The following is a 13,687-nucleotide window of genomic DNA, read 5'->3' as shown; positions in this document are numbered from 1 at the left end:
TTTGTGTAATTTATAGGAGATAAGGGGATGTCTCCTTCAGTCATATAAAATATTTTATCTTGCAGTTGTTAGACATGACAGAGCCACTCATCTATGCTGTGTTATCACTGGCATTATTCAACATGACATCTCTCAGGCCCTGGAGACATCTCACATTTTACTTTATCAGTAAACTGTGACTATTCACCTCAGTGCCCTGAAGCTAGCGAACCCTTGAGTGCTCAGCCTTGAATTATATGCAAAAGGCGCTGTTTGTGCTTTACATGCATTTTGTGCATAGATATCATTGCTCTCTGTTTACAACCATGGTAAAAACATTTGCAGTGCAGAGCAAATGTTTATCTGCTGCATTGCAGCTTAGAATTCCCAAATTAAGGGGAAAGAAATGAATGGCAATAGTGCTGCTGTTTTTTTACCATACCTCTTCAGCACGCCTTAGACCCCATTCACATCTAGGCGTTTTTACGCCTGTAGCGCTACGCCTCTGCCGCCAGAGGGCTGGAAATACATGTCCCTCTATGGAGATGGTTCACATCTCCACGCCGGACGCCTGTCGCCTGCGGCGTGAAAAAAGGTCCCGGACCTTTTTTTCAGGCGTCTTCGAGCGTTCGGCTAGGAGATGGCAATCATCTCCATAGAGGGGGTCATCTTGGGACACATCTAGGCGGACAATACCCGCGTTTTGTCGCCGCAAATCGCGGTACAAAACGCTGCTATTTTTACCGCGATTTGCGGCGACAAAACGCCGCGATTTCGTCCGTCTAGATGTGAATGCAGCCTTAGAGCTAACTCCAGCAAAGGAAAAAGAAAGATGCCTACAAACAGCATTTTTATTTAGGTTGTCTTTGCTGTGGTCACGTACATTCTCAGTGGTTATTTGACAGGTTGTGCTGAGAAATAGTGGCGTGGTATTGAGAAGGCTTCATGGGAGGTGCATTATAGCTCTGTACGGTGTTACCAGATTGGAGAAAGATCCTTGAATTGCCCTAATCTAGCCTGCAGGGTATGGATCATTCTGCCGTCCGCTAATATGGCTGTTTTTAGCCAGCGAGAATCCAGCACATGTAAGTATTTGACAAGAGCACAATAGGGGTCTTATCATTGCTATGGTGACTATAGGGGAATAGACAGTAATGAGTGAAAGGAAATGACACTACAAGTGTTCAGTGTTTACATATCATTTGAGCCTTTCAATTTTGATGGGCCGATGGCTTAAATTCTGTATAATGGGCAGCATGTGAAAATTGGGCTTCAAATGGTCCAATAAAGTTTAGATAATTATCCATTCCTTAGCCTGACTGATATATGTGGCCATGTAGATCAGCAGTACCTTTGGCAACTTGCAGCTGCTTAGAAAAGTCCCAATACTCATTCACTGACACAATATAGACTGGCATGATGGGATTTATAGTTTAACAGTTGTTTTACAGCCTGATGTCTGCTTTTTGATTCAACGGTATAATTATTTTGGTGATCATTAAGGCGAGAGCAATATTTCTAGCCCAAAATCTCCTCTAACTCAAAACCTGTTGACATTTTTAAACGTCAGCTATGGAAATTTTTAATTTCCAAAGTTTGTCGCCATTCCATGAGCGGACGCAGTTTTGAAGCATGACATGTTGGATATCAATTTACTCGGCGTAACATTATCGTTCACATTGTAGAAAAAAACGTTTTTATGACCGCTGCGCAAATATGGTGTGACATAAAGTATTGCAACAATCTCCATTTTATTCTCTAGGGTCTCTGCTAAAAAAAATTATATATAATGTTTAGGGGTTCTAAATAATTTTCTAGTAAAACATACTGATTTAAACTTGTAAACAAGCGTCAGAAATAGGCTTGGTCCAAAAGTTAACACGCCTGCATGCACCTTTTGTTCTCTGATAGAGCTTCCATGGAATCCCAAACTTGACATGCTTATTGTGCTATGGCTGGCTGCAGCTCTGACATTGGAGCCCCACCGAACAGCAACCCTGTCGTACCCAACCCTAAATGCAATAGGGAGACTTGTTTTGCAGCATGCCATACTAAACATCCCCTTTTCTGGGTTGAAAGTTTATACTTTTATATTAAACATTCCAGAAATAATGTGACTGCTTTTGGAAAATAGTAAAAGGTACATACAGGCAACTCTAGGTACTTGCTTATACATATTTATAACAACGTATTGAAGTACCTACATTTATATGCTTAGAACTATTTGACTTTACTGTAGTAAAGGGCAACTATAATGGTTTTGGTTCAGTTTTGAAGTACACTTTTATAGGTTTGTTATTGGTTTTAAATGTGAACAATGTAAATGAGGGGGTAAATCACTCCTCTGAATAGCTTGGGCTATTAACCCGACTAAAGAGACAATATTTTATATTTCAGTTACAATTACCAAGGTAGCAAGTTCCAATTTTAAGTTGTGATTGGAAAATGTATGGGTAGCATTGTAGCTATCGCAATATAAAATACACGAAACAAAATTTTGGAAATCCGTCCCTTGTAAAAAAGAGAGAAAGAGGGAGCATAAGCACCGGTCTTCCTTCATCTCATCATTTTTTTCAAACATGAGTGTCACCTTTATGAAGCAGAGACCACATTTTTATTGCAAAACACAAACAGATGATAGTTGAGGAGAGATATTGGTGATAAATTAACTTAATCTCCATCAGGATTACTTTGCAGCTGGGATTTAGGCATAATTGAATCAGAAGCCTGGACAATGACAGTGAATATCTATTAGGCAGTAAACAGAATAAATATACTATGTGGATTTTAATGAATGAAGCCAGCAGATCGGTGTTCACATTTTGTATATGGCTGCTGATGCGTGCATTGGGAGAACCACATCATATATAGTGAATTCCTTATTGGGCAGAAAGCTGATTATTAAATCGCTTTGGAAACATCAGTCTATTCCAAAGACACAAGCCTTGTAATTTCAGTAAATATAAGTGCTTGATGGACAGTGACAGCAACATAAGCCAAAAAAGCCTAAACATTTTTTTATTAGAAAGTGTAAATGGTTCTGTCTTCTCCCCTACAAATACAAAGCATCTATAATTATATTCCCAAACAGTAAAAAAAAATGTATATTATTTGACTACTTACAGTCTAGGTGGATTCTGATATTTTTCTCATACATATAAAAGTCAGCATTTTTGTTTGCTACAAAAATTACTTGGAACTCTCAAATATATTTTTTATATATATATATATATATATATATATTTATATATATTTTATGCAGAGGCCCTGGAGAATAAAATTGTTGTTGTTGCATTTGTGTATGCCACATGATATTTGCGCACTGCTTTATCAAACACAAGTTTTCAGGGAAACTACATTTATTTTAGTGTACACAATACAATACCCAATTTTTATTTTTGATTTGGTAGAACATAAAAAATTATGTTACATTGAGTAAATGGATACCTAACATGTCATGCTTTAAAATTGCATATGCCCATGGAACAGCGCCAAACTACAGAACCTAAGGAATCTCTAAAGTAGACACTTTAAAAAACTTTACAGGTTACTCGTTTAGCGTTACAGGTCTAGGGCTGAAATTATTGCTCTCACTCTGGCATTTGCAGCCATATCTCGCATGAGTGGTACGATCACCCTTTACATATGTTTGCGGGACCTACGTGCATGTTTGCATTTAAGCACGGGGGAACAGGGGCGCATTTTTTTTTATTTTAAGCTTATTGCTTTATCACCAGGGAAGAACAAACCAAGATAGTTTTTATCAGATGCTGTACAAGTTTCCTGTTTTTTTTTGCTGTTGTTTTTTTTCTGGTTTCTTCACAGAAGGGAGGTGTACCTTTCTCCCCGCCTAGTGCTGCACCAATCAGAGTGGCAGCAGTACAGGGCTCCTTGATCGATCAGAAGAGCTCAGAAAAGGCAGTGGTGGGGGGCATCCCCTTCTGCTATCTATGAGAGTGATCCTGCAGCTGAATAGCCACTTAGATTACTTTTACTTTGCAGGAAAAGGCCGTCAGGAAAAAAAAAAAAACGTGATCATTGCTGCACCTGCAGTGATGGCCGAGATATCACCCTACCTACCCGAGGACATAAATATATGTAGGACGGACAGGGAGTGGTTATAAACATGCTTTGTCATTATTGATTCTGTGTGTGGGAAATATGCTAATTAATGTATTGTCTATAAAGGTATGAGTGTTTGCCATATTTTCATCAGTTTTTGATTAACATTATTACCTTTGCAACTATCTACAGTACCGGTAATACCTGCACCATAGTATTTCATGTTTTCTTTACATTATGTGAGTAACTATGTTCTTTTACCAACATGAGAAGGTGCATCTCCGGGATATACATCTTCATTATGGGAACTTCATCTTGTGATTATTGCTTTAATTTCCATGGATATTACTGCATTATTTTTTTTTTTTTTTTTACTTTTTTTTTTACTTTTTTTTTTTTTTCTGCATTATAACTAATGTTAAATCCAGATGCTTTCTTTTCAAATTGGCCACTTGCACTCTTCTGGTGCTGTCTACTTTGCTGGGGTACGCTAATTCCAGCTTTGACCAGCTAATGTGTAAAATGTGTACTGCCTGCAGGTAGGACATGAACTGGCAGTGGTATGTGGTGTATTATCTTATATATTACCAATTGCTGGTAATGTTTATTTAAATCTGTTTGATATTTATGTGATGTTTTTTTTGCAAAAACACGCTGAGTTCTAATGCATTAGCCAAACCAAGCCAAGGAATATTTATACACGCCTACCACAATGTTAAAGTAGTTGTTAACCCACCACTGTCACTTTTCACAATCCTCTCTCTTTATTCCTGTAATGGCCCCCTGTGACTGTAATATATGAAAATTACGCTGTATATACCTTGTATATTGAGCCCTGATCAGCGCTGATTGACCCGCTGCTTCTCTCCTCTCACTATCTGACACACAAACAGTGGGTGGGGCATGGGATTCCCCACTGACGTCAGGAGAGGAGGAGAGAGGCGACCCTGCCCACTGCATCTATCGGACCGTGGAAGGAGAGAAGCAGCGGGTCAAGAAGCGCTCAATATACAAGGTATATACAGAGTTATTTTCATACAGCACAGTCACAGGCGGCCATTACAGTAATAAACAGAGGATTATAGCATAAAGCCATTCATTTGAGCAGCAGGACAGAAGGGGGCGGTGTGAACACGGATCTGTCAGGCAGAGAGGAGGGGGAGAGCACACAGGAGAGCAGACAGCGTATGACAAGGGAGTCCATGCAGAGAGGGGAGGGTAGAGCCAGGCAGGATCAGCCAGGTATTTCAGGTGATAGGGGGGCCCAATGACACAGTACAAGCACTGCTGCATAACATGCTCTAAGGGAACAGGAACTTAATTTTTTTGGGGGGTTAACAAACACTTTAATGTTATATTACTGACCCAGATGCTGAGCATTCCCACTTATTGCAGTTGTAATAAGCATTAATTGTGTACTGCCAATGTTTGTTGCATTGTAGAGTCTGAAAACTGTAAATTACAATTGCACCTTACCTGTGTTTAAGCATTGAAATTGTTTTCTTTTCCCTCTGCGTAGGGTTTGGCTACAGAGCTTCATAAAGATGTGTGTGAAATGAGAACCCATATTAGACAAGCCAAGTTATTGCAAGAATCCAGCAGTGGTCCATCCAAGCATTCTGTACACAAAGCACAGTCCCTGGCAGCTTCAATTCTAAACATCTCACATTCTGACCTGAGTGATATTTTAGAGATTCCTGATGAAGAGGTAAATCACTACATTTTGAAGACTTCATATTACTTTCTCATAGCTTAAGATATAGTTGGGATGTCATGCTGGTCTGACGAGTCAAGCCCCTGATTCACTCAGAATTTTTGATCATACACTATGCATTGTTTGGCAAACCACATGCTTAATATGTTGTGACAGTTTTGTTTGCCCGAATACAAATGCTGGCAGTTGCCTACATATACTGTCTAGCTTTTCAAGATTAGTTGAGGAGTTTTCCTTTGTTCTTTATCAGACTTGGACTCCAGATTTTGAGTCCTGTTTATAGTAACATAATTTGCACAACTGGTAAGACCTCCATTCATAAAGGTAAAGCAACAATTCTTCAACTGCTGTGACATAGTCTGGGCAGCCTAGCTGAGTTTATTAGTAATCATAAAGCAATGTTATTTAGTAGAAGCAATTAATTCCAAAGATCTTCCAGTATGCTGCAAAAGCTCTGCAACAATTGAGGGATTATATATTTTTTGCTATGATCTACACAGTAATAAATAAGTATTTATAGTAGTAGCGGTAGTAAATACAGCAGGTATAGAAAATAATCGCCCCCTTTAACCTCCCTGGCGGTATGATTCTTAAAGATTTTGGTTGCTGAAAGCGGTACCATTATTTTGCATGGAAATTTGGCGTTTTAGATTGCAGGCCTGTAATTCTTAGGAATAACTCACCTAAATCTGTCCAAACCAGAGTCTAGTAGACATCTCGGGTATGATAAAGTTTGAAACACAAAATCATAATTTATAATATAATAAATAACAAATAATTTAATAATAACCATACTTTTTATTCAATACATTTTAGTAAATAATATAATAAAAAACTCAGAAATAGTTTTTGGTCAAACAAGAGTGCAATATTAGTAGTCAGTAAACGTCTCGGGTATGGAACATTTTAAAACAAGGTACAGCACAAAGTCCAACATCACAGTTGGGACAATAGAAACGTGTTTATTTTCGTATTGTCACACTTGGAGCAGCAAACCACACACATCTTTGTGGGTGCTGTTTTCTTTTCAGTGGGTGGAATGTGGTCCATAAAGTGACGACCAGTCAGTCGTTCAGGGTTCACAACACCATTCACAACACCAGCAGCCCGACGTCCAGATCGGTTTACAGCCGTTGGCGTATGGTACTTTAGAAAGTAACCTTCCACACAAAGTCTGCATGGACCATAGGCCTGTCACTCTTTTTTTCAGAAGAATGAAGGCATTCCACAGGCACTGTTCCAGAAGATGCCTGAAGATTTTTTTATATTTTTGTTGTTCCTTCTTTATGGCTGGATAAAAGGTTATGGCCTGGTCAGCTCTGTCCACACCTCCCATGGGGTTGTTGTAGTCCAACACAACCTGTGGCTTCATCACATCCTTTCCACCTTTGGTGTGTACCACTACGGTCGAGGTGTTATAAATGGTACTCATAAGGCACACGTATTTTTTGTCCCGCCACCTCAGTGCCATAATTTTTCCTTTTTGCCAGGCAACTTCTCCTGCCTCAAGCTTTTTATTGGCAAAGGTTGACGGCATGTCACGCCAGTTAGGCCTCACGGTCCCATATGCGTTCGTCTTGTTAAGGAGAAGGAACTCATAGAGTTCTGGGGACGTATAAAAATTGTCTGTGGTGACACAGTAGCCCTGGTTCAGCAATGGCTCAATCAAGGAAAGAACCAAAGCGGTTGCCTTTCTAAAACTGCTGAATCACTGGCAGAATTTGGTCCCTTTCCCGGTGTACAGGACTGAATTCCAGATGTACCCAGAGCTGGATTCACATAGCATAAATGACTTGATGGCAAAGCGAGCGCGCTTTGATGCAATAAATTGTATCCAGCTAAGTCTACCTTTGTAGGCCATAATACTTTCGTCAATAGTTATGTCTCTCTCTGAAACATAGGTCTGCTCAAAATAAGTTGGTAAATCTCCCAATTTTTTTTTCAGTTTTGGAGCTGGATGAGAACTCATCAAAGTCTTCATTATTTGCAAAGTGCAAATATTTCATAATCAGCAAAAATGTATATTCCGACATAACGGTGCCAGCAAAAGGAGTGGCCAATAATTTGTTGGTTGTCCAGTACCATTTATGCAGGGGTTCCCCACCACTCCCTGTAAAATTATAAGGCCAGGAAACTTCCAGATGTCCTCTCTGGTTACTGGTTCCCATTTTCTGCGCCTTGAAAATCGCTGATGGGTAGCAGCTTGTTGCTCCTGGTAGCGATTTGTCTCCAAAACAATTTTGGCGATAACTTCATCAGTCAAAAAAAGTTGGAGGTATGCCAAGGGATTGTCATCCTCAACATCCACTTTGATCCCAGGTGCTCCTGTAAACGGAAATCTTGGGGGTGCTACGTGCTCCGTACCGCAATCAATTGAGCACCAAGTCCGCACATCGCTGGGCACAGTTGCAGGATCGTTGCTAAAATCGCTTTCTGCGTCTGATGACGAACTTCCCCACGAGTCGCTGTCACTCAACTCCTCTGCAAGTGATTCTGTATCGCTGTCGCTGTTTTCCAGCAGATCCTATAGCAATTTTGAAGTGGAGGCGCGCTTTTTTGATGCCATGGTCGCTGTGCAGTTTACAGTCACAAAGTACAGTAAATCTGCAAACAAGGGCACATGAGAAAGCACTGGAGGGCAATCTAAGTTCACTGTATTTTATTTTTTATTGTAATCCAATAGGATTACATTGTATCAGTGTGTTTTCACTTTATACTTTTGAATTTGCCGCCGTTCTGCCCCCCTGCGTCGCGACGCTCGCAGGGAAAGGGAATCAGGGGAACACACAGTGCATCGGGCGGATGATCCAGCCACCGTGCACTGCGGAAATACATTGCTGGATCCCTGGGAAAAGGTAAAGTCACCTCTTCCAACATCCAGCAAGGCAATCCCAAGTGAGGCGCTGGGTTACCGATAATGGCACAGAAATCTCACTCCGAGCCATACTCTGGAATACCATCAGGCAGGTTAAAATAATCACATTTTGCTGCTTTGTAGCCTGAAGTGAAGACAGACACAGTTTTTGTTTTTATCCAGCTGTATTTACTCAGTACAATGTATAACATCCAAGTAAACATCCAAGTAAAAGATTTAACACAAACATGTCAGAAAAATAATAATAAAAAAAATTTGGAAAAAGGATCACCCAAAATTACTTGCAAACTCAATCGGGTGTAGGTAATCACCTTCTCAATGGCACACAAAGCCATTTTCCTTTCAAATGTGATCATCTTAGTTAGCTCAGGATGTAAAGAGATTTCCTGGAGCATTTCAGTCTCTTGTAGTGCAACTGAAGCAAACAATCAAATATGGGTAACAAGGCTCTGAAAAGATCTCCGGGAAAAGCCAGGAGGAAACTGGTCAGAGGCGCTACTACGAGGCCTACAACAACTCTAAAGCAGTTGAAGGGTTTTTCTGACAAAGAGTGGTTGTGTGCATGTGACAATATTAACACAAATTCTCCACAAATGTGGCTTGTATGGGAGGGTTGCAAGAAAAAAAGTCACTCCTCCAGAAAGGTCACCTGCAGTCACAACGGAACTTTGCCAAAACACAGCTTGAATATTCTGAGGCCATATGAAAAAAAGGGTTATGGTCAGATGAGACAAAAATTTTGGCCTCAACACCAAATTATATGTCTGGCTGAAATCCAAATAACACCATTCCTACAGTAAAGCATGGAGGTGGTTATATCCTGTTATGGGGGGGGGTTCCTCTGCAGCAGGGACTGGAGCACTTGTCATGATAGAAGGAAAAATGGATTGATTGATTGATTGATGATTACTATGTGACCTATCAATCTTTTAGTGAGGACCATTCTATTTCCTTTATTTTAATCAGTTTTTATATGGTATTTAGTGTGCAAACTACTTTCTTTAGGTTTTTCTATCGCCACAAGAGTGCAACACGTATATCACTTTCCATTGTCTATGTCCTTATTGCCGTGCTCCCGTTTGGGATGTGCAGATTGTGGAGGGTGGCTGGCAGATGTGTGCGCTCCATCCACCTCAAATGGTTGGCATTTCTGGGTACGTAGTGCAGAGTAAGTGAAGTCATGCTGACCCCAGATTATGATGCCAGAAGTGACATAATAAATGCCTGACTGGGGGGCAGTGTAGGGTGCGATAATTTGGTAAGATTTGCTTGACACAATAGGCTATTTATGACCAAAACATTACTACCAGATTTCCAGCTCTATTTCATTTTTTTTGTACAAATTTAACTCTGGATTCACTTTACTGGTATATACTTTTGTGCTTTACCAATTCTATGCATCCTCTACTGTTTCACTTGCTGACATGTGATGTGTTGTGCTAGTTTGCATCTGATGTATAATATTTTGCTGCAATATTTCAGTGTCCGTGGTGTACTAATTAATTTATTAATTTTTTTCTCCACATTAAAGGAAATGGTCCATTCAATGTGCAAAATAAGACACCTAAGCTCATTTAAAATAGCCATAGATATAGATTGTTAGTGGTTTCTCATTTTTCCAAAAAATGTATGCAAGATTTTCTGGTCTATGACCAAACTAAAATCAATGCATTTACATAGAGGACATGATTCGAGATATCACGTGCATCTAAGTAAAAGTTACAGAGTTCAAGTTGGAACCTTGATGCTGACAGCCTTTTGACCATTGTCTGTAAAGTGTGTGATATATCTTTTGCTATTTGTTGTGATGAAGAGGGAGGAAGCGCCCCATTACACTTTAATTATTACAACACTACATTGGAAAGTCATTGAAGACTCACCAATACATTTAACCTTTATACCTCATGTATGCAATTTCCACTTTGGGACTCTGCTGATAGGTTATAGAAATAAAATTGCAAAAATAAAGTACTGCGCAAACTGTTGGCGCCATATAAATCCTGTATAAAAATAATAATAAAAAGGATGACTGTCTTATTATGCTATCTAGAAAACATGATAATTTTCTTTGTTCTTTGCATGAGTAAATTAATTCAGGCTATAGCACCTCCATGAGTATTTTTATGAACGAAGATTGTTATAGACTATGGAGCAAAATTTGTTTTCACTGTTTGTGTGTAGTTAATGTAATGGAAAGATAGATGGCTCAGCAGCTGTCAGAACAAGCTTCTGCGACCTTTATGTAGCTGGGGTAATCCTGGACCAGGTCCATACAGCCATTTCACGCTTTTATGAAAGATACAGGGATATTGATTGTTCCTTGTTATTAGCAAAAATAAGGATATGTAATGTATCCATGAAGCACTCTGGTCACTTCTGATGCAAGGTGTTTTAAATGCAATGCACTTTTTCATTCTGTGTCCATAATGCTTTCATAAACCTGTCATAAATTATTGTGTCTCCTTTCTCCCATTAGGAAATGGCAAATGCAAAGCGGTCAGTAGAATACGATAAAGAATGGATGAACCACATAATGAAGCTGCTTGAAGGACAGGTATTGGTAATTTTCCACCAAGCATTTCTCATTTTAAACCATTTACATAACAAAGATTTTACATGAAACAAACTATATAAGACTTTCCAGTCCGGGTCCATAAACCAACATCAACAACATGAAATTGCGTTTAAAACAAAGCTGCAGCCATTTTTTTACACTTATATACACCTATATCCTAAAGTTTTTATATTACAAGCAGAACAGTTAGAGACAAACTTGCAGTTTACGTATTCATTGGGTGTAATCTGTGACTGCAAAGGCTTTTGAAATACCAATACTAAGTTACCTGTAAACTAGTTCTTGAAACTTTCTTAAATCCTCCAGCAATCTTCATTCTCCACTCTTTACCCATCTTATCCGGGAATTAGCTTTGGCACCTAGTCTGGTCTTTCTAAGAGTTGTCATTTTGCTGGTTATAGTGATGACAATGTTTTAATCACATGCAGTGCAAGGGACTCTCTTTAAATGTTTAGTGTTTTTTAATTATTTTAATACTGAGGGGATAATAACAGAGGCTGAATTAGCCACACAATCATAGATAAACTGACTCTGATCGCTAAATAGCACATATTAAACCATGTAAGTATTGAACAACAAATGCTATGTAGGCACCAGAGTTGTTTGTGAATTATATACATTTGGGAGCATCTGCTTTAAAGTTTATGGTTCCACAGGACACATTATGCTAATGCAGCAGAGAATCACTTCCCTTATTAACAAAGGATTTCATTGATGCCGGCTTGTCTGGGAACATACCATACTTCATAACACTTACTAACCGTTCCCAATTATCAAGGGAAATGTTTCTCCAAGCCTGTTGTCAGTCCTAGCTAATGAGAAATGAGAATGAGAAACGCATGACATCACAGCCAGGAGGGCAAATAGCATTTATTTGTAAATCTGTTCTGACTTGACACTCACCAATCAAGATTTGAGTTGCTTTTTTTTACACTTTATTTTATATTTTTTAATTTATCTACTGTACGTATATTTGCCTATGAGTCAGCCTCTCACTCCAGTAAAAAATTACTCTCAGTGCAGTAATGTAGTCAATAAAAAGTATATGTAATTCTTTTTGGGGAGGATAGTGTAGGGAATGGTTAACAAAAAATAGAGTTGAAAAAAAGAAAAAAAAATGAATAAATAAAAAAGTGGAAAATTCCCTTCATTTTCTTTTGCTCAAAGTTCACAAACTTTGTGGCAGTTGGCCATTGGAGTCTATAGTGGTTTAATCTTGTTATTCACTTCTGACTATTTGTAGCGCTAATAAGCAATATATTGACAAACAAAAGGTGTGGTAAACCCCACACTGCCATTGGAGATCTGTACCAATGCCCAAAAAAATAATCATGTGGTGTCATTGAAAATGTGCAAACACTTTAAATGATATGCTTGAAAGATGCTGTGTGTGGTGTTATGAAGCTACATATTTTCAGGCAGCCTCAGAGCCAGTAAAGGGAATTTGCTAAGACTGGGACAGCCAGAATCTGGAGCACGTGTGCATGGCAACCAATCGGCTTCTATATTTCATGCTATGTCTCTTCTGCAAAGAGATACGCCTGCCTGATTGTGGTCTTTGCGGAATGTATACTGAACTGTGTGAGTAGCACAGCATGCATTCCTGGCCCATTTTAGCTTTGCTGGATTGACTAATTCCCGGTCCTGTGCAAGGAACCATATCATTTCCCCACCGGCCAACCAAGAGGCTGAAACCTGGCATCTGGAAGTAGCCCGGAGAGATGATGACCGCTGCCAGTGAGGAATGTAACTGCCACATCGCTAGAAGGTAGAGGTGAGTATTTTGTGGCATTTAGTTCCGGAACGGATTGGTAACTGTGCACAGCTTCTCTAGAGTCTGTATGCTCCAGTTTTATTAAATTCAGCATGAACTGACAGCACATATTTTGCTGTGGAATTGAATTGTAGTTTTGATTAATACAACAGCAGCACTCGCTCTCATTTTTAAAAAAAAAATGCTTTTTCAGGTAGTTTTAGCAGCGACATGTTTTTTTTTTATTAGGTGATAAGCCCACCTTAGGGCCCTTTCACACGGTCCGTGTGCGGGTTCGACTTTGCTCAGTGGGAATCGCTCCGTCGATCATCCGTTGTCATCCGATCCGCAGACAGATGGAAAAATAGGGTTTTCCTCCATCACACTTTGGTGGATCGGAGCAGATCAGATGTCAGCGGGCATGTCACCGCTGACATCCATGGCTCCAAAAATCTGACAGGCGGACCTGAACGGTCTGTCCATGTGCAAGAGGCCTAACTGTTAAAAGGAGCAGCTTCAACAGATGTAAAATCCATAGGAAGCCACCTTCTTATAAAAAATATTACAGATAATATGGGTATAGCATGGATTGGCCAGTGAAACAACATTTTAATGGTATAGTTTATAAGCTCCTTTTAATCACAGCACTTCACTATATCATCTGAGAAAGCTGAAGAAAAATGTCTGTCTGTCCCGCGGTCACGGAGCTTCGGACCGGCGTCCGCGCGC

At 39.5% G+C, this 13,687-nt stretch overlaps 1 protein-coding gene across 3 annotated transcripts in view; it reads left to right on the top strand.

Moving 5' to 3' along the window:
- CNTLN (centlein) overlaps positions 1 to 13,687 on the top strand; it is a 424,230-nt gene that overhangs the window by 376,052 nt on the left and 34,491 nt on the right. For all 3 annotated transcript variants that reach the window (XM_040360158.1, XM_040360150.1, XM_040360168.1), the window contains 2 exons: positions 5,561 to 5,749; positions 11,107 to 11,184. In XM_040360158.1, the coding sequence (XP_040216092.1) occupies positions 5,561 to 5,749; positions 11,107 to 11,184 (267 nt within the window). The remainder of the gene's footprint in view (positions 1 to 5,560; positions 5,750 to 11,106; positions 11,185 to 13,687) is intronic.

The sequence above is a fragment of the Rana temporaria genome, chromosome 1 (assembly GCF_905171775.1).
Source record: "Rana temporaria chromosome 1, aRanTem1.1, whole genome shotgun sequence".
Taxonomy (NCBI): Eukaryota; Metazoa; Chordata; class Amphibia; order Anura; family Ranidae; genus Rana; species Rana temporaria.
This window is presented reverse-complemented; position numbering and strand designations above follow the sequence as displayed.